The sequence below is a fragment of the Carassius carassius genome, chromosome 1, assembly GCF_963082965.1.
Source record: "Carassius carassius chromosome 1, fCarCar2.1, whole genome shotgun sequence".
NCBI lineage: Eukaryota > Metazoa > Chordata > Actinopteri > Cypriniformes > Cyprinidae > Carassius > Carassius carassius.
In genome coordinates this window covers 35,588,048-35,610,504 of record NC_081755.1, presented here as the reverse complement: position 1 = coordinate 35,610,504, position 22,457 = coordinate 35,588,048, and the positions used below count along the sequence as shown (strand labels likewise).

Below are 22,457 nucleotides of genomic sequence, written 5' to 3'. Positions count from 1 at the left end.
TGAAGCCTCCTGCGCCAACCATTGTGGATTGGATTGTGATGCAAAGTTTTTGCATTGCAATATGGGATGCATATGGTGTCTTGTGGTTTGATGGGCTTTGTGCTCTTGCTAAACTCCTTGGTTTTCGTTTTGCAGTTGGAGTTGTGTGCAATGATCTCATCGCTGGCCAGAGTTGTTGATTAAGAAATGTTCTCTGCAGTACTTTGGTGGAGAAATGCTCCACGCCTCCTCTCTGTACTACTCTCCAGAAACAGCTTAAAAAACAACCACTAGTTCCAAAGCAAGATCCTAAATCTGAATGGTTAAGTTGCCTATTATTTTTTTGCCTATTGTTTTTTTGCAAAAGTCCATTGAAGTTTGCGAACCAAGTAGGAAGAAGGATTTTTGTGTGGCAGGATGGCACAATCAGTGCACTTTAGAGTTAGGTTACACATCTTATACACGTCGCTGTGGAATTAATGGTCAACATAAAATCCAAGTGCCTAAATGTTGTTATGCAACAGTGGTGATTCAGCTGGTGTACTGGTAATGGTACTCACGAGGGGCTTATGCAAAGACTCCCAATATCCTGACACCTGAGGAGGCAGAGCCTGACAAACTCCAGCTGCGGCTGATGGAGGCCAGACTGACCTGATCAACAACACATGGTCTCTTTACCGAGCCTCTTAAAAAGTACAACATCAGCCTGCCTGTGTGAACCAGAGATGGGGAAATAGCTACTCGCAGAGCTCTCATGAAAACATGTTTTGTGGCTTGTTAAATCATGCAGTTCAGAGTGTTTTTAGTGGCTCAGTGCCACAATGTTTTTCCACTGTCTTCAGTAAACAACAACTTCTATATCGCTTTTTGGAACTGTATCGAAATATTCTTTTTTGAATATTTATTTGTGTAAATATGGGAATTGAGCATTACACTATTCAAAATATACCATTCAAAAGTTAAGGGTTGGTGATGTCTGACTGATGTTTATAATATTACAAAAAGTCAAATAAACGCCTTTTTTAAACAATATTTTTTAAAGAATACAAAAAAAAATCTAGATTAAAAAAAGAAAGAATAATAATTAAGCAGCACAACTTCAACACTGATGACAATAAGAAATGTTTTTTTGAGCAGTAAATCAGCACATTATAATGATTTCTGAAGGATCATGTCACACTGAAGACTGGGGTAATGATGCTGAAAATTCAGCTTTGATATCACAGGTATAAATTATGTTTTAAATTATATTTATAAAATGAATTTTAAAATGTAGTAATAATTCACAATAACAGTACAGTCTGTTTTTGTGCGGACAGTGAATCTGTATATTTTCTGTAAAAATGATTTCATCAGTCCACATCTTGCCCCTAGTAAGACACCGCTACAACACATAACAAACAAAAACATGAACAAACACTGAACGATTGTCTTTTCATTAAATAACATTAACACAGATTAATAAATGTATTGTTCCATGTTTGTTTGTATAATGCGTGCAAGGTTCATGGCCACAGTCCAAGTCATTTTCTCCATTTTCAGTGCATTTCTGTGGCAGAATTAGAGCGCCACACTGGTCTGGCATGTATACTACATCATTTTGTGTCAGTTTTGTTTCGTGTGGATGCAGATATTTCTTGAGACGAGAAAAAAAAATTTAGGATAGAGAAGACTCTGACTTCGTGTGGATTTAGCCTTAGATTAGCTTTGCTGTCGTCTAATATTGTATGCATTTCAATGATTGATTTGTAATTTTAGTTTTATTTTTTGCTTATTTAGACAAAATAGTATAGAATAATAATATCAGCCATTTGTCGGTTATCGGGCATAGCATAAAACTAATTGACTTGTTGGAATTGGTTCAAATTTGTTACTAGGTTTTCCACACTGTAGAACACTTTGTCCACATGCTCTTTGATTGTTGTTTAACACCCAGTGTTGTCATAAATCTCTTCTTACTGTGACTACATTTACATGCAGCCAATAACCCGTTCAAAACCGGAATATTAGCAATAACCCGGTCGCGCACGGCCATGTAAACACCGGCAAAAACCCGGATATGCTCATATCCCGGTTTTTAAAAACCGGGATATTATACCTGGGGTACCCCTTTTCTAACCCGAATATTTGGTCTTGTAAACGCGTTTCGGCATATCCCCATCAAAATGTGTGTTCTGCACATGTTCTATTCGCAAGGAATCTTGGTCTTTTGAGTAGAGACGGCGCATAAAAAAAAAACCAGCGTGCAGTATAGCGGAAGTAAACAAGTCGAGGTTAACATGGGGAGACGCAGCACAGCACCACACCTTTGGAGCGAGGAGGAGACCAATTTCTTTATTAGTGTGGTGAAAACCATGAACATAATGTCTTTTATTGACGGCAGAAAGTACCGAGATTTACAAGACTATCGCTATCTGCCCCAAACTATTCATTATCCACCTGCTGCTGCTGCTGCTGCTGCTGTTGTTGTTGTTGTCTTTGGATACAGGAAGAAGAATCGGAAATGACGCATATTGCGTCTTGTTGTCCGTACGTCCAGACGCTAACCGTGCTTCGCCGTTTACATCGGGATATTGGCGACTGATTACACATTACATGCATACAGGAGTAACTCTCTCTGCTCACGCATGTAAACGGGTTATCCCGAATGTTTCAGAAACCCGAATAGTGACCTTAACCCGACCATAACCCGAATTTTAACAGCTTGTAAACGTAGTCTGTGTTGCTGAACAGGTATTAGACCCACACTGCTTTAACATGCTGCTCTCTCATTTACCAGAGATGCTTATTTAGCAGATCTCTCACTAATGAATTGAATCTCAACATTGCAACACAAGTATCCATCTGTCTCTGCACTGCACAAACCAACAAGCTTGTGGTCATGCAAAATGAATTTGAGCATATGCACATGAATGAGATTTGTGCAACCAATTTGTTCTCCAGACAGGCTCAGGCCAAACCCTCAATCCCTCTGGAGGGCCCTGGGCCTGGTGTGTGGGGTGGGGGTTGAGAAATATGCCAGCTGCCTGCAGTTGGGGTGACGACTGACATTTATTGATCTACAAGCTTACATCATGGAAGGCTTCCCCAGGAAAGTATTGCACTTTTATCTTAAAGGGGAAAAAATGAGAGAGAGTGTTATGAAGGAACCAGATATTCAAGCAGATGAAAAGAGAAGACTAAAGAGTCCAAAACCATGATTGATATGCAGCAGTGAATGAAAAGTAACCAAGGGCGTTAAAGTCATTTGTGTCATTCGCTGTTGAACCATGTGCAAGTAGACAGCTGTGTTAAGGATGGGCCACTGTAGTGTTTACTGATGTATTGAGTGAATGTGTCTGAACATGTTCCCTGTGCTGTCAGTATAAGGGAAGAAGAACATTCTCTCTGCTGAATGTGCCCAGGCAAATCAAATTCCACTGTACATATCTTTGCAGTCTTTGATATTCACCAGTAGTGGTGGTGTAACACATTCATAGAGGCATGAAATGCCAAACGATCAAGGGGAGATATTTTACAGAGAAATGCACAATATAAAATGTACCATCCACCTTAGTCTTGACTGTGACAAATAAAACAAGTGACTTGGATTTGGTTAATATGGAAAATGGTTGAATGGAACCTTGTTTGTTTGCATGGGCTTAGCCAGGACTTGTTGTGATAAGCCTGATCAGTTGTCTAGGCTTTGCTCATGTTCATTATATTAATATGCCTCTAATGTATCTGATGTGTCGCTGTTTCTCTTTTCCTGTGAATGCACTCATAATGCGAGGCTAAAAAAGGCAGGAAAATTGGAGCTCTGCAGCCTGGTCTCACTCGTGTGTGATGGGAAAATCTCACCATCCCCAACAATGGACTTGGTTCAATTAAATGGAAATGTGGCTGATGAGAGTAGCTGTGCACACTGACAAACAGCAGTAAATCCTGGCAGGAACCTTTTAAAATATTCCAATTTCCGGCCGTACAGGGATTTGATCAGATTTTGAAGAAATAGTTTGCCCAAAAATCTGCTTACCCCCAGGGCATCCAAGATGTAGGTGACGTTGCTTCTTCAGTAGACACAAACAGAGATTTTAAACTCAAACCGTTGCAGTCTATCAGACTTATAATGGCAGTCAATAGCCTCCACAGGCTTGAAAGCTAAAAAAACATACACAGACAAAACCAAATTAAACCCTAATTTAAAAAAAAAAAAAAAACATTTAGATTAAACAGCTAATTTAAGCAGTTAAAAAATCTAGACCAAGAGATCACTTACTGCTTTTTATTAATGAATACATGTAGGCTAGGGCTGGGATAAACGATTATTTTTTAAACGATTAATCTAGCGATTATTTTTTCGATGCATCGATTAATCTAACGATTAATTTTTACAGACCGATTCGATTTTGATTATCTCCCAATTAATTGACTACTAACAATTTATACATGTTGATTTACATATCTGAATGAAAAAAACATGAATTCCTTAACATTGCAATATATGTTTATTGCTCTTAAAATTACAAAATAAAAGACTGACTAAGAATGCATTACTTTGCACTTGTATAGAGATAGCATTCAATAAAACCTTGAAGCCTTGAAGCCTTAAACACATAGCTTACTGAAACAAGCTTACTGAACACATAGGGCCTAGCTTACTGAAAAAAAGTTATTCTTTCAGATGAAAATAACAACAACTTGATGTCTAGCATTCAATAAAAAAGTTCACTCAAAATACTTGTTTAGAGCAATTGAAAGAATGCAGTAACCAATGTAAACTTTAGGGCTTTAAGCTAATACAGAGAGTGATTTTCCAAAAAATAAAAATTAACAGTGGGAGCCAGCAGCCTGTCATGTAGAAAAAAAAATCACCGAATGCTCCACGTGAAACTTTGGCGTCCCCCTTTTTCTATCGTGTCTAATGATTTTGGTTAATATGCAGGAGGGAGGGAGAGAGAGAGAGAGAGAGCAAGCAAGACAGCGCTCGTATAGTTTGAAGATTGTGAATGCGCGAGCGCACGTGAAACTTGGGTGTTTCGCACTTTTTCTATCGTGTTTAATGATTTTGATTAATATGCACGACGGAGAGAGAGAGCAAGAAGCGCTCGTGTTGTTTGAAGACTGTGATTGCGCGCACACAGCCGGGGCTCTCTCTCGTACGCGTCCTGTCAGGCGCAGCACAGATCACTCACCGATCAAATAAGGCTTTGACAGCCGCCAAAAAAAAAGATCAATGCAGAAAAACCCCTGGATTGGTTATATAACGTTGGACAGAATGTTGATCCGGCCATCGTGTATATTCAGCGCACATAAGGTAAACGTTTTGCAAAAGTTTTTTAGAGAAATAAAAACAGGTCGACGAATCGATGCGCATATTTTGCGTCGACGTATTTTTTGCGTTGACGTCATCGATGACCTCGACGCGTTGTCCCAGCCCTAATGTAGGCCTATATGTAACTGAAGCAGTGCAAATTAAGTAACAGTTACAGAAAGTGCATTCTGTCAACTTTTTAGTGCATGCAATTCACAATTTAAACTATGCAACCGGGATAAGTATTTTATTTTAATTTTTTAACAAGTTTTTAAGCTAAGAACACAAGTCTGTCAACTGTCTGTGGTTTTAAGAGAAGCTCTGTGGCATGAAACTATGTTCCTACTGACACTAAAAACCCTCTTGGATGGGGAGCTAGTTGCTGAAGCACATAGCTATTTCTTATATATAAATATATATATAAATGAATATCAAAGACTTTTGCATTCTCTCTGTCTATATTATGGAAACTGGTAAACATATCAGTGAAATTCCCCAATAGTAATTCCAAATGGCCATAGCCTATGTTTCTCTATTCAAACATCAGCGGTCGAGTAAGTGCATTTATTTTGGAATCACAAATGCAAACAATACAGTTGAGATCTCACGACAGAACACAGACCGGCTGAACGACGCTTTCATTAGATCGCTCAATTCCAGCTTGTTAGTGTTTTCAGATTATCGTCGGCGGCTCTTCCGAGTGCTCAATGAGGAGTGAGCACGTGCGCATGGTTGCCAGATTGCTTAAAATAAGCAAACACCGGGAAGAAAATGTATCCTTGTAACAGTGGAGCTCTGATTGGGAGATTTAAACTCTAAACTATCTGGCAACCGCTATCATTACAGCTCTCGTAGTAGAGGGGCGTAGAGCAGTCAGCAGTTACAGGTTCCTTTTTTGGACATTCAGCGCGTTCTTTTGGGAAAGTATGCTTGAATTTGAAATATTCGATATTCCCGATATATTCAAATTGTACATCGTCGTCAAAATTATTCCGATAGTATCGCTAATATTCGATATATCGCCCAGCCCTACTGTTCTACCACAATGTCCAGCTGTCCTGAGCGTGTTCACAACATCCTGCGTGTGATGCGTGTACTTGCTCTGGCATAGTAGACATAGATGTATGTTAGTAGATAACCCTGGCACATAGAAACAGACACTAATGTGTAGGGCTGGATGATTAATTGAAAAGTAATCGAAACCGAAATTTAGAACCTCTAACCGACGTAATTTTCCCATGTCGGTTATTTCCTGTTAATACTTCCCCCTTAAAAGCGTGTGTAGCCACATGATACTGCCAGTTAGTGGCATAAAAGCAAAACACGGAGGTGAACGCCGGTTCAACACATAGTGATGGCGCGCGTGCGGTGAGCCTTGAGTCTTCACTAAACTCTGTCAGTTGTATTTGTTTTATGGTTTGGACGATCTGATGTGTATTATATCGAGCTACCGTGTTCGCGCAGCTGCATTGTGGCATGAAAACTCATAGCTGTGAAGATTGCGCGCACAGAGAAACACAGTTGTCAGCGCTGTCCTGTGATTTATCACTAAAGTATCTTAGAATGTCAAAACTTATTATAGCATATTTTTCTACGTTTGAAGGACTAGGCTATTTACAACCCCCAGCTTCACAGTAATATGGAGACGGTATGACTAATTCACACACGCAATCACTCGTACTGGTACTGTTTACCTTTAATATTTATTTATCTCTTAAACCGAGCAATAATATGTAAGAAATGTTACGAACATAGATAAAATAACTGGTGATAGTGAGCGATGATCGTTCTTTCAATAGGAAAAAATATCCCACCTTTAATAGTCGATCTCAACCGTCTGGCTGAGGCCAGTCTAAAAAGACGCTCCGGACAGTTGACAGAACGCTGCTGCGTGTCGACATGAATGCGTATCATTTTCACGTGTTATTCAGCCTTGCCACTTGCAAATGTGACCATTCAAACATTCAAAAGACTTTAAAGCATTCAAACACAAGACGCGGAAAAGCTGAACTGAGTAGCTGGTTGCTCGCGCGCTGTGCTCGGTGTGCACGCGGAGAGAGAGAGCGCCGCGTCTCACAGACAGCAACACTGAACCGAGCTCTTATTTCTCCTGTAAGTTCCTCCTGCACCTCAACGAACAAAAACAAATCGCAGTTTAAACAAACAGAAAAGGATGTGTAAGAGCCCACTTCAGCACCGCGGTGTTCAGGGCTCACACAGAGAGAGGCATCTCAAAACACTTGAACACCGAATTTGTCTGTTTTTGCTCTTGTACCGACAAATACATAAAAGAATATGTGAAAATACCCGTCTTTGATAGTATGTTCGAAAAAAACTGTCAGTTATTTCTTAGGTTAAAGTAAACCGTTGAGAAAAAAATCGTATGTGTATTATATTGGATGCATTCATTGTCTCTTAAAGTGACCGCGCCTTATAGGGCTTGGGCGCCGCATTGCATTCTGGGACGTGGCGGGCATGTTGATAAACAAATAAACAGAACGAACATACAAATTAAACACTTTCAAACAGGTCCAACTGGTACAACCTGAACCGGGACCCCGCAAACCCCAACTATTGCCCTGTTTACAGTACAAACCTTGTAAGTGAACTATGAGGGCAAAAAAACAAAAGAGAAACAAAATAATCATTCATTAATCCTAATCGAGGTAAAATGTTCAATTAATCGAGGTTTTGACTTAAGGCCATAATCGTCCAGCCCTACTAATGTGGCATCAACTTCAATACATATATACATATATCAATGCATATATATATACATATACATATATACAAATACTGTTCAGTTTCTTGCACAGAGCGATCGTTTTATATCTTAAGACCTCAGTGTATTGTCACAAGCGCATGGTTTAATTTGGTTTTGTCTGTTTGTTTTTTTTAACTCTCAAAACTGTGGAGCCCATTGACTGCGATTATAAGACTGCAACGGTTTGAGTTAAAAAATCTTCGTTTGTGTTCTTCCGAAGTTACAAAGTCACCTACATCTTGGATTCCCTGGGGGTAAACAGATAAACAGCAAATTTTCTTTTTTTGGTGAACTAACCCAATAAGTGGAGTTGTTGAATGTTTGAGGTTACATGAAGAATTGTGGCAATGTACTTCTTTAGGAAACTTGTGATGCCTTGACTTATTTGTGGTCTGGTGATGTAAACAATATACTAGGGTTGATAAAACCTTTTTAATTGTTGTCATTGTTAAAATTTAAATGAAATAAAAATTCACCTTGTATTTTCTAAATGCTTGTTATTGATCTTATTGTAAGTGATTCATCTATGCATATTCTTGTCATGATTTTTAATCAATATGTTATAACTCGATCCTCCAGTGAAGTAACAGATTTCTGTCTGGTGACTTATGCAGGACTTCTCTAATCATTTAGCTCCACCCCTACAAAAATTAATCGCAAACTAGCAATCATATGAGTGTAATGCCCAAAATCTAATCGTTAACCTATGCATTGAACCAAGTCCCTGCTTTACTTTAATTTCTGATAATCCGTTACACTCTGTGTCATATTATGAAAGCAAAGATCTGTCACTGTTTCAGTTTTAGGGCAGCTTCACAAATGTTTTAAATGTTTGTTATGGTATATTTGGGCAAGACCTAACCTAATCTAAACAGACACAGAAACAGGAAGACAGTGTTGTTAGCCAAGTCAGCATATCATGTTGTTCTGTGAGGGTTGTTTCAAGATCAACATGTTAAATGTTTTTTTTTTCATCAGGATCATTTGTCTTTTTCTTTTCCCATGTCTTGCCATGTTGTCTAGCTCTTATTGAATGTAAGGATAGATACAAAGATACAAAAAAAAAAAAAACGTATGTGTTTGAGTGTTTTTTTGCATACAGATCCTCGCTATTGTTTTGCAACTGAAACAGACATGCTTGTGTTCTTTTAGGTGAGAATGTCTACCAAATGAATTTTCACTGATTCCTGTCATGATGATTATGATCATGTTGCATAATTTCATAACAAAACACAGGTTGCCTAAATGCATTGTAACGCCCAGAATCAAAGCTTTTAGGTTGACACCTATTTTGTCAACCATTTAGTTGTACGCTTCCAAAAAAAAAAGGAGAACTTGAAAGTATTATTTTTGGTCCCAACAAGCTGTTGGTTTACCAAAATCTTTCTATAGTCAAATAAGGCAGAAGTATAACTCTATTCTCTTACAGTAGATTTCATGAGAACAGAAGAATTCTCACGTACTGTACATTTGCAAAAGCAGCACAATCTGTTCTCCCACAGTTTTGTATTAAGGATGTCCTATGTATCAAAGTAGCAGACTTGCGGTACATTAATACTTTTGATAGTGTGCCTCTTTTTAGCTTTCCGTCTGTGAGAGCTGTTGCTCATTCATGCATTTTATTGACCCATCATGTATATTTGATCATCTGTAATGTGTAGCTTCATTAAGCTAATTGTGTTGGCCAGCTCATGCATTTAGCAGCTTTGGCCAGTTCATTTTATTTTCAGGAGCAGTGTTGAAGAGCTATAGTATTTAGGGCTGCCCCCTAATAGTCGACTGACCAGAAGAGGCTTGGTCAACCAAAAATTTTTTAGTTGTTTAGTTACTAGGGTTGTTACCTATAGAACCAGTATGAACCGAATCAGAATGCAGATTTCAGTGCCTCATTTTGGTGCCTCGATTGAAATATTTGTCACGGTCCTCAATATACACAAGAAGCATGGGCATCGCTAGGCTTTTTTAGAGGGTCTATAGCATTTAGCTCCATAAACTGTACACATTCACGATCGCCTCAGAGTCAGTCTCCTTAAATTTTGTATAGATTTTTTTAAAGCACAAGCAGTCAGACAACAGCCAGTGCTCCACGTGTATCTGATCTCACCCTAATCAAATCTGTCTGTGATTACACAAAGAAACCGAGACAAACTAAATCCAGAATCCAAAATCAAGAAGAATTGTGGTCGTATCTCCAAGATGCTCAAAGAAACCCGGAAACTATGGATTTAGTTAAAATATTTTTAATGTTCTTTAATGTAAGTATCTGTTCAGGCACCATTTAGGCACTGGTACCATTTTAAAAGTATCAATATGGCACCCGTATCGTAAAAAACCCAATCGATATCCAACCCTTTTAGTCGCAGGGCAAAAAGATAAAAATTCCACAGGCGAAGTCACGCATTCCGTGGTGGACAGATCGTTAACGGCCAGTCTATGGTAATACAGTATATCGGACAGGACATCCAAATGCTCCCATATTGTTCATTGAGCTTAAATATGGCGTATCATCTGAAATATGACTTTACATGGTTGCTCAATTTAATGTTGAAGCTGAACGTTAGTGCTCACTACGTAACAGATGGAGGCGCTGGCGCACTCACTCCTAAAATTCTCCTAAGATTTTTGGTCATACAGATACAAATAATACATCTCTTGAATCTATAAAAATTCTGCGTTTACTTGTGTGCATTCACAATAACAACAAAACATTGTGCTTTTGTAAAATAATGAAAGCAAACAGGATGCGCTATCTGCCTTCTTGGTCTCTGTGAACTTGAGCGCGAATCTCCATGCATACTTAAAGATAGAAAATCATCTATAGAGAGCGAAATGTCTACTTTAAAATAAACCAATTCAAATGGAACACAAATATTCTCAGATGATGTAATGCGTATGAAACATGCATACAAGGCGCATCCACTACTGCGGAGATTACGAGTCAGTGTCGCTGAATTAATCTCTTAAACCGAAAACAAAGAAAGCACCATAGTGTGTCAGTAAATAATGAAAATGTTATTTGCAGCTTTCTTACTGCCTCCTTACAGCCTCATTTTCATGACACATTCATAATCATTACTTCTGTAGTGTGCTGTGGCAGGCTTTATATATTTACTTGAGCACTTATAGGCTATGTAGGCAATTAAAGTCTCATTATGATTTAAATGTTTATTAATAAATGTGCAATTTGTCAACTAATACTTAAAATGAATTACGTCTAGTCGACCAGAAAAATCTTTAGTCGAGGGGAGCCCTAATTGACAATTATTGATTGTTATACCACTCTTCATGCGCAGTACTCCCAGGATGGGTTTAAGGAGTTAGGGACTGTGGGAAAACCACTACAGCTGTGATTGAAAAGGGTCACAATCACCAGTGTCGTATCGTTTGGGCCCATCTAAGCAGTTGGCCTGTTTAGCTTGCTTGCCTATTTCCACAAGCCATGACAGGTGATGGCTTTGTAGAGTGTGTCCTATGAAGCTGGTACTGCTTGTGCCTCTTAGAGTGTCTTTTTAAAATGGAAATAGATCATGGTAATTCAGGAAGCGCAGTGGCTGGAAATGTATACATGAGTTTCAAAAGGAGTGTACCGGATCCAGGTCCACAGCGGCATGGTCCTGGTATAGCACTTGTTTGACCTGTAAAAATAAACCGCTTGCGCATCCAACATTTAAACCATATTTACTAAACGAGTTCTAGGGAAACGTCCTGGCACAGGCACCAACAGGATCTCTTGTGTGTGCGGTATTTGCTTTTACTTGCACTGTGTTTTCACACTTGAAAAGTTGTTAGTTGTAGTTTCTGCATGTATTCTGGTTTCTTGTATCCTGTGATATGCTTGCTTTACTTTTTTTTTTTTTCTTGGTACCAAAATGTGTTAACAGTTAATTGCTGTGTGACACAGCAGTTGTTCTTACAATTCTGATAAATGTTACTATATGATTCATATTACTGGAAGTCACTTTGGAGTTGAGTATTACATGTCATATTCACTCTTGTCTATTGTGGAGGGGCATTTTACAGTGAGATTTGTCATCAAACATGTTGATGTTATACCCACCACCACCCTTTCAAATAAGCTAATGCCAGTTTATGTCCGGCATAATGGCTTCACAGCTAACTACAGCAAGAAAAGAAAAAGTTCAATTTAACTTGCTTCCCATTTATTATTTAAAGTAGGGCTGGACGATTAATCGAAATATAATCAAAACCGAAATTCATAACCTCTAACCGACGTAATTTTCCCATTTCGGTTATTTCGGTTTTTTAATCCTGTTAACACTTCCACCTTAAAAGCATACTAGCGCGTGTGTAGCCACATGACTCTGCTCTCCAGTTAGTGGCATAAAAGCAAAGCGGTGTGAGCGGAGAGCCTTGTGTGTTCACTAAACTTTGTCAGTTGTATTTGTTTTATGGTTTGGACATTCAAGCAATTAGATGAACGGATGTGTATTCTTATATGGAGCTACCATGTTCGCGCAGCTGCATTGTGGCACGAACACTCATATAAACAGTAGCTATGAATATCACGCGCACAGAGGAACACAGAAACTAGTTGTCAGCGCTGTCCTGTGATTTATCACTAAAGTAGCTTAGAATCTCAAAACTTATTATAGCATGTTTGTGTGCAGCGCACATGAAGCACAAGCGCGTGCACAGAGAGCAGCGGTTGCGCTGTGGGTTCCCGGTTTGTGTCCGTTCTCGGACTGTTCTGTGTATTTTAACTGTAGAAAAGGTTGTTCTGAGTCGAAACTACGATACAGAAAACTACATCAGTATATCATCATAAACACAGCCGTTTTTGTCTTATGTGAACATAAACAGATGAGAAAGAAAACACACGTGCAGTATTTTTGCTTAGAGACAACAGCCTAATAAACGCGCTGCCTGTCATTAATGTTAATCAAAGAACAAAAGAAAATCATTCACTGATCTTGACTGAATATATTTAATAACTTGATTAATCTTTATTTTATTTATAAAAAGAAAACTATGCACTGTTTTTAAAGTTTTAATTACAGTTTCTGTACCTGAAATTTAGTTTAGTTGTATTTATGATATTGCTAATTTGTTTGTTCCTTTCTTATTACTGACCTATCTTATTACTTGTCTTTAACACTTTAATATTTGAAATTTATATAAATCTAGTTGTTTTTGCTATGTTATTTTTTTTTTTTAATCACAGGCAAAATTCCTCTTGCAGTGTTTTGTAGGCTGCTTATTTTTGCTCATGTTGGAATCGAAGCTAGGAATCGATAAGAATCGGAATCGATAAAATTCAAACAATACCCAAGCCTAGTAAGAAATGTTACGAACATAGATAAAATAACTGCTGATAGTCAATCATATTTACAGTACAAACCTTGTCAGTTAACTATGAGGACAAAAAAACAAAACGGAAACAAAATAATCGTTCAATAATCGTAATCGAGGCAAAATGTTCAATTAATCGAGGTTTTGATTTTAGGCCATAATTGTACAGCCCTAACTTAAAGTGAAGTACTTCTTTGATACCACAGCAAATACTACTAGATTAACTAAGGACATTTGAACATGATTAAAGAGACAAGAAAAGCCAGTAAAAAAAAAAACACAAATTACAAGCATTGATAAATACAACACAATATGTTACAGATAAAATAAGGTTGGTAGTATTCAAGTACAGAAATTTAATAATTAGGGAAAATAACACTGCAGTGTTCACTGTATAAATTAAATATAGATTTTTATCACAGCTGTTTTGTTGTTTGATGACCATTAATGACAGCAGCAGTATTTATAGGCTGCTGTCCCTTTAAGAGCTGATGCACAGATCTGATATAATGATACACATCACATCAGATTTCTTTCTCAGCTGTTTTCGTTCATTTGAGAGACAACTGACTGCGTTTACCTTAATGATTGTCGAGATGGGTATTTTGTCAGAATTTTGTTTATGTTTGTGTTCAGAGGATTCAGAGGAGGATTCAGTTCGGTATTTGCATGCCGTCTGCGTGTAGTTGTGCGTGTAGAGAACAGCACTCGAGCAATGAATCAAGTTTCCTCTCACCTTTTATCTCTGGAATTGTTTAAAATTCGCTTGCTTGTGTAAATACGAACAAGTGAAAAACTTACACTCTATTTTGGTTAAATTTTGCAATTAATCCATGGATCACATGCGTGCTGAACCGTGGGGCTTGGTCCGTACAGATCAACTACGATCCGTTTAACCGCTATTGTTTTTTTTTGTTTTTTTAAACCTGCTCATTCATCCTGTCTTTCATGTCACATCCCTCAGGCATAACACACATGCATAGCCTAGTTCTTGGGAATGCCACAGTCTTGTCGTTCTCCTTATGTTTCACTGGGAGTCTGTTACAGAAGATGACTGTAGATGATTTTCAGCATCCTCTGCTCAGGATGTGGAGGTGAGGCAGATGGTGGGCCGGAAAGGAGGTATAGCAGTCCGTGTAGATAATTGTGCCCACTCCCTCATGCTGGAAAGCTGCATGCGTGAGTCAACCTTAGATATGTGGAATTTTATTTTTTAGTAGGCCTGCAAATTCATTATTTTTTAGTTATATTAATTGTGTCCCAATGACTCATAATGCACTGGAAGCTAAAGCGTATTTAGACACTGCAAAGCCTCTCTAGTTGAGTGGATTTATTGTTCTAATGCTCGTGTATGCGTGTATTATACGTCACGGGTACGTGAGCAGATTTTTTTTGGTTAAAGCTACCTACTTTAGACATATCAAGTAATTTGGTTGTTTCTCCACCCACTATCCATTTTTCGCTTTTTTCTTTTGGTTATATATAGATTTTTACTGATTTTGTCTCCACTCTTTTCTGATTTTCCAGGCACAGACATCTCCGTGGGGGAAGAAGTAGCCATCAAGCTAGAATGTGTGAAAACGAAGCACCCACAGCTGCACATCGAGAGCAAGATCTACAAGATGATGCAAGGAGGCGGTCAGTCAATAGCTCCTTGTGGTCTCTATCCTAACGGCTTCTCCATTAACACAGAACCATGAGTCACACGTACACACATCACACAGCTGTCACATACATAAGAGCCTGTATAATATTTACTGTATTTAATATGAACAGTTGGGTGTTAAATTGATATTTATATTATTAGTTTTTTTTTGGGGGGGGGTTTAAATTTTAAATATTTAAACTGAATATTGCTAGGTATTGGAAGGCTGTTTAATAGCGTACCATTTTTTAATCGTATTGTGAAATGTTAAAAGCAGAGCTTAACATTATAGAAATATAAAAATACACACAGCCATTCAAAGGTTTGGGGTTGGTATTTTGTTAAATATAAATAAACTTCTATTTTTGAGTTCTATATTTTAAAATGTTAGTTATTCCTCTGCCAGCAAAGTTGAATTATCAGCAGCCATTACTCCAGTCTTCAGTGTCACACATCCTTCGGGAATCATTATAATATGCTGATTTGGTGCTCGATTTTTCTTCTTATAAGCCTTGAATACAGCTGTGCTGCTTAATAATTTGTGGAAACCTGGTACTGTTCTTTCCAGCAGAGAAAGTTCAAAACAGCTGTATTTATTTGAAAATTTAATATAATGTATTTTATATATTACCCCAAAAAAATCTTACTAACTCAAAACCTTTGAACATTATAGTGTAGATAAATATGGGTTATTTTGTGCTGGGGCCAGTGGAAATTTAAAACGGGAACTACTGGATGTTCTTCTTGTTGATCCCTGGTTAGTGATATTAGCCTCTAAAAGCCTCTGTAAATTATGACCATTTTATGTTGGCTTAATGTTGTACTTTTGATGAGCTCCTGAGTAATTTTGAGTAAGAGGGTCCTCTGGAGGTAAGGTGTAGTTCACAGGATCCCAGTTTCTTGGAGTGTGTTACAGAATACTGTAGCAACAGTGGGCGGCACACCAATCGTGACCCGTTCCCCTCGCTTCATCAGTCAGTGAGTCAACACATCCTTCTCCAATGAGAGTGGCATTATCAGATCTCAAACTACTCACAGCGATCTGTCACCACCACCATGAATCGTCTTCTCATTGGCCTTACGTGGAGGTGAAGGATGTAGGCAAATTGTATCCTCAGCGTTGTTATTGTCCTGTAATCAGGTTTTTGTTGTAATTTTGGTTCTGTTGTAATGTATGGTGATGGTTTATGAATATACATGAGGTGCCTGAAGGATGCGTCCCCCCATCGGCCCCATGTCATGATGTATGACAGTCCTGTCTGGGGTGTTTTATGATCCCAGCAGCAAAAGTGTGTCGTCTGTGGCATTCACTTTAAAACACGCTCTAGTCTGTCCGCTCTCTCCCAGCATGACCGAGCATGCATGACGTTTGCTCCATGGCAGCCAAACGTTGTGATGGCATCCTTGCCTTGACAGACCGACATTGTGAGTGAGCCTCCCTCTCAGCGCTTGTGCTCTCTATGATCACATGGACCCCGGGCCAGATGGTGCGTGCGGAGGGGAGTGGGTTTGGGGGGGAGGGGCCAGCCCTGTACATTCCATCTCCTAACTGGGTTTCTTGCACCACTCGCAACCTTATTTAGCACAGCATGAACAGGCATACGCACTGATAACTTTATATCGAGAAAGGTGCGGGTACCTGCATGTATATGTGCATGCATGTTGTATGTAGGAAGGGATCATTTTATGCTATTTCTTTTTGTATGTTATTATTTCTGCATGTTTTAGCAGCACAGTTGTGGTCTTTTTCGAGTCCATACATGGAGAAGCACAAGGCTTGACATTTTTCTATTTTAATTCTGATTAATACAGACCGTGTTAGAGTTTTCCTGATGTGAGAATGGAAAGGCGTGCTGGAAAGCTCAGACCAGGAGATATATTTAACCTCCTGAGTTTGCGCAGGAATAGCTGACCTGGAGGATGTTTTCTGGAAAGTGCTGAACAGCAAAAGCTCTGTGTTGTTGGAGGCATCGGCCAGGCTCAGGGTGCACATGGCCGTAGACACGACAGCAGCTGCCGAGAGATCTGTGACCTTACCAGAACTCTGCTGAATCCTCTGTCTCTTCCTCTCCTTGATAATCCCTGAAATATTGCTAAAAAAAGCTTAGGCTTGACTAAAAGAGTGGCGTTAAAGAATCCTGGTTGAAAACTGTCTTTATACTGTAAAATATGACAATACATTTACAGTGGGTGAAAAGGGCAGGTGTGGATGCCAGGAATTTACTGTAAAAAAACAAAACTGTGACATTAGCCGGGCTTCCATCCAAAGTTGCGAATTTAACTTATGTGCAAAATTGGAATATCGCAAATAGCAAGCACTGTTTCCATCCAACGATTCAAAGATAACAATCTCCTCTTCCTGATAAACTGGCACTGCACATCACTAAGAAAAGTAGGAGAAGTTACTGAATATAATAATTATCATATATAATACATTACTTGCAGCTCAAAATGAGCAGACAAAAACACAATAAATGCGGTCAATGCTTTCGGCGGTGGATGCTGCTGTTTGGGAACGCAGTCGTTTAACTGTTCTGTGAGGCAATTCTGCAATACAGAAATACTTTGACAAACTTTGCTTGGACATTTCAGAATGACTTTATCAACATTTTATATGCTGTGGAACAAGATCGGTCCACTGGTTAGTCAGGATTTACCGTCCCGTAGCGCAGAGTCACATTGCTTTTTTGATGTGCTTGGAAGAATGTATTTGTCATAAGTCAAAATCCACCTCAAGTGATTTCAAAAATGTGCATAAAACTTTAATTTCAAGATATTTAAATTACTGAAATCTGCTATGTGGCATAAAGGGTACTGATAACCACCATGATGGGTGGGGAAATAGAAAGCCACATGAGTAATCGGTTAATCATAAGTGGCCTGTCAATAAAACATGGCCAGAACTGAATATTCAAACACACAAAGATCAAACACAGTGTAACGCACCACACATAAAAAAAATACAATAATCATTAACAGTAAATGTAAACGTGCTAATATACATCACTCAAAATAAGGAGAACCAAAACTTTTTTCTACATTATTACAGTAATTTGTAGTACTTGCCTGCCAAAACCATATTGTACAGTTAAATTATGGCATGTTAAACCATTTACATTTTTATATTGTGTATGGTAACTTTAACCGGTTAACAGGTTTTACTGTAATTTAATGCAATATTTTTGTAAAATAACATAAAAAAAATGTATTCTTACCATCTCATTTAAAATTTCAAAGTGAGAAACAATGCATTATTCAATAGAACTTAGTTTGGTTTTTATTTGCACATTACCAATATAAATGAGCATTTTATTGAAGCTGGTAGCTGTAATTGTATCACATAAAAGAGTCTTCTTTGTGGAGGATTATGTGTATTATTTAACATCCATTGTATCAGTACAAATTCACATTACATTATATTGTTGTGACAGCTGCCTTTCCTGGTTCACATGTGGCTGAATGGTAAGAGGGGGCAGGAAAAAGCCCTTGAAGTGATCTAATTGGGTATCAGCTGTCTTTCCCTGACGGCCTTTCACTTTCAAGGTCATCCTAGAGATGGTTTATGGTTTATGGCTGATGAGTTCGAGCCCTTTCTGAGGGTGACCAACCAGGACTGCTGGTTTATTTAAGATGAAGGTCTGCTTGGATTTTATCACATCACTGCCCTACTGAAACAAACGGGCTCCCAACCCCCCACCTATTATGTTATAGCTCACCTTCAGTTTCTGTCAGTCAGTCCTTCAAAGATACAAATACGTATTAGTCAGACTTTCTTCTCTATTCTGTAATTAAAATTTTCAAGATCCTTTTGGTTGGCAAACATTTCCTTCATAAAATCCGAATTGCCTTTTTACAAGAAAAAGTCATCTGTACTAATGGTAATTGTTTCTCTTACAGTCGGTATCCCAACAATCAAATGGTGTGGAGCAGAGGGAGATTACAATGTGATGGTAATGGAGCTGCTGGGACCCAGTTTGGAGGATCTCTTTAACTTCTGTTCTCGCAAGTTCAGCCTAAAGACTGTTCTTCTGCTGGCTGACCAGATGGTAAGGCTTGTAGACATGATCACTGTAACCTTTGTCCTCTCCACCCTACCTGTTTATTATTATAGGAAACCCAAAATGGGATAATGTGGTGTTCTGGTGAAATGATAAGCTTTACTGTCATCCTTTTAGCTGTTTTGTTTGTTCTTTTTCACTTGTGTTTGATTGATTTTTAAGTGCCAAGAGGCATTGTGAAAGGAGGCATAATGTGAAAGGACTGCTTGTTCAGTGGTTATCAAGCCCTCATTACTTTATTTGGACTGGTGTGTTAGGTTTACATACACACATAGTTTCTCATTCAGTCATTCGACCTGCTGAACCTGTCCTCAGATCAGCCGTATCGAGTACATACACTCCAAGAACTTCATCCACAGAGATGTCAAGCCCGACAACTTCCTTATGGGCCTGGGGAAGAAGGGCAACCTTGTTTACATCATTGACTTTGGCCTGGCCAAGAAGTACAGAGATGCTCGCACCCACCAGCACATCCCTTATCGAGAGAACAAAAACTTGACTGGCACTGCTCGCTACGCTTCCATCAACACCCACTTGGGCATAGGTATGCTGACATATATTAAAACCTCCAGTACTTTCAGACCTGACCTGTCATCACCCTAACATTTACGATTAAGTCACTTCACGTCTTATAGTCTGGCCATCGAAATGACATAACAGTGTTTGTCGTCTGTGTGTTCTTTCACAGAGCAATCCAGACGAGATGACTTGGAGTCTCTTGGCTATGTGCTCATGTACTTCAACCTGGGCTCTCTGCCATGGCAGGGTCTGAAGGCTGCCACAAAGAGACAGAAGTATGAGCGAATCAGCGAGAAGAAGATGTCCACTCCTATTGAAGTCCTGTGTAAAGGATACCCATGTAAGCTTCTGCTTATAAAGAAGGCATTTTTAAGTAGCCAATAGGCTTAAGTTATATCATATCACACCAATGGACCATAAGCTGCTTACTAGTTAGAGGCAGGTGGTAGAAGAGAGCATTTGATTGGACCATTCAATCAAATATATCAGTTATCTATACTATTTCTTTTATAATTATAATACTTCAATATTGCTTTTTTGATCAAATAAATGCAGCCTTAGTGAGCATATGAGACTTCTTTTAAAACCATCAAAAAACTCTTACCAACTCCAAACTTTTGAACAGTTGTGTTGATGACTTTAAATATGACCAAAATGACTAAAAGCCACAAAACTTAATTTCATTGCATGTGCCTTTTGTTTGATTCCAGCGGAGTTTGCCACATACCTCAACTTTTGCCGCTCCCTTCGCTTTGACGACAAGCCCGACTACTCTTACCTGAGACAGCTCTTCAGGAACCTATTCCACAGACAAGGCTTTTCATACGACTATGTGTTTGACTGGAATATGCTCAAATTTGTGAGTGACACACGGGTTGTCTTTGCATGGATGCTGTATTTCTTAAATTGTTGTTGGTTTTTATTGTGTCTATTAAAGTCTTCATGCTCCATTTCTAATGTGTTGTGCTGTTCAGGGTGCAAACAGAGCGGCAGAGGATCCTGAAAGAGAGCGGAGGGATCGAGAGGAAAGACTGCGACATGGGCGGAATCCTGCGGCCCGTGGCATGATGCCTTCCAGCTCAGGTAGACCCAGAGGAACCCAAGAGGTAGCACCTCCCACACCCCTCACGCCAACCTCACACACGGGTAAGACTTCCACTGCTGCCTGTAGGTGCTTGTTTTTTAACTCAAGTAAACATCTGAAGAACTTTTTTTGTTTTTGCATAAGGATTATTTTGATTTGCAAGATAGACAAGGGTTTTCTTTCTCTCCACTGCTTCAGATCAAGATTTGTATTCATCAGCTTCTTTATTTCCTGCCATTTGTTGTCATCTTAGGTGACAGGAAGTGGTTAAAGGGTTGCAAGCTACTATGCTCAGCAGGATGTTTGCTAGACATGACTTAAATTTACTAGCGTTTGCTTTGTCAAAGGGCAGAGGTTCACACAGATATTTCTACAAGAAAGACACTTTAACAGTGACCCTGCACTGGTCTTGAAGTGTATGTCCCCAAAGAGTTGAGCGCAAAGACTCATAAACCCACCAGATGTCACCTCTACTGGAGTCCCAGTATTATTCAAATAATGTTTATTCTCTGTGGGGCCCACAGCTCAATGCAGTTTTTCCAGTTTGGTTTATTAACTTTGTGGTTCAGACGTTGGAAAACTGAAGGACTTTTGTTTAGGTGGACACAACCCAATGTGTGGTGTCAGTGTCCTTTTTTTTTTTCATTTTCCATGCTTTCGATGACACGTGTCTTCCTTCCTTTGTCTTTTTGCCAGGAATGGAGCGAGACAGGAAGGTCAGTATGAGATTGCACCGTGGAGCCCCTGTCAACATTTCCTCCTCTGATCTAACTGGTCGACAGGACACCTCACGCATGTCCACATCACAGGTACCAACGTTATGACATGAAATACTCATACCACTGTTGCCTGTGTGTTTGGCAGCATTGTTAGTCTGTGGCCCCAGCTCCACTGCTCTTAGTTCTTTATTTCCAGTCAAGTCTGACCACAAAATAGATCACGTTGGTTAGAAAGCCTTTATAAACAAACTCCTCCACAGTTGTTTTCCAGCAGAGAGACACAGGAAATGATGATAGAAAGTGATGGCCCTGAAAGAGTGTTTCGATGGAGCTTGTGTCTGCTGTGGTCTGGCATGTTATGGAGCCGATGTCACGGTCTACAGAGCTTTTAGCATGCCATTATACAAGCACTCTGCTCTCAGAGGTGTTTTTGGTTTACACATGCTGTATAGCTGATCTTTAAATGTGTGCATTGGTGAAATTGACAGTATGTGAATAAATGTTCAAAAAAGTTAATAAACTGGTTGTTTTACCCTGGTAAATAACCTATTAGGAAACAGACATGTTTCTATTAGAATAGAATGATTTTTTAAAAATAATTATTAATCTTGTTGGACTCAACAATAAGAGTTTTCCCCCTCTTAATCCAATTAAGTTTTTTTTAATGATTTTTCCAGTTATACATGCAACACATTTTTACTGATAAAAAGCATTAAACAAACCTAAAAAAGCGTTTTTGCTGGAAAATGATGGAATGTGGTGCAAAACAGTTTGTTTTTTAAAGCCTATGTAAATGTCTCTTTTAAGACTAGCTCAAATCACTCTCTCTCTGTTGCTTTCAGCCTTTTCCTGCTTTTCAGCTATCCTTATTGTTGAGCCATGTATTGTGTAACCACTGCCACATATTTTGGATCTTATTTGCTTAGAGTTCTTTTCAGAACTTGCCACATTCCTGGAATGCTTCTTCATAATTCTGTCCAGAGAGTCTCTGGTGATTTTAATATTTGCTTTTAACGCTTCTGTTCATATCTGCATTTTTGAGGTGTTTACCACATTGTTGTTGTTGTTTTTCACCACAAATAAATG

General features: G+C 38.8%; 1 protein-coding gene across 2 annotated transcripts in view; it reads left to right on the top strand.

Annotated features, from left to right (window-relative positions):
• Positions 1-22,457, top strand: part of LOC132148424 (casein kinase I-like) — a 31,380-nt gene that overhangs the window by 1,479 nt on the left and 7,444 nt on the right. For both annotated transcript variants that reach the window (XM_059557162.1, XM_059557164.1), the window contains exons 2-8: positions 14,874-14,984; positions 18,889-19,037; positions 19,365-19,593; positions 19,738-19,908; positions 20,279-20,427; positions 20,543-20,714; positions 21,349-21,461. In XM_059557162.1, coding sequence (XP_059413145.1) covers positions 14,874-14,984; positions 18,889-19,037; positions 19,365-19,593; positions 19,738-19,908; positions 20,279-20,427; positions 20,543-20,714; positions 21,349-21,461 — 1,094 coding nt within the window. The remainder of the gene's footprint in view (positions 1-14,873; positions 14,985-18,888; positions 19,038-19,364; positions 19,594-19,737; positions 19,909-20,278; positions 20,428-20,542; positions 20,715-21,348; positions 21,462-22,457) is intronic.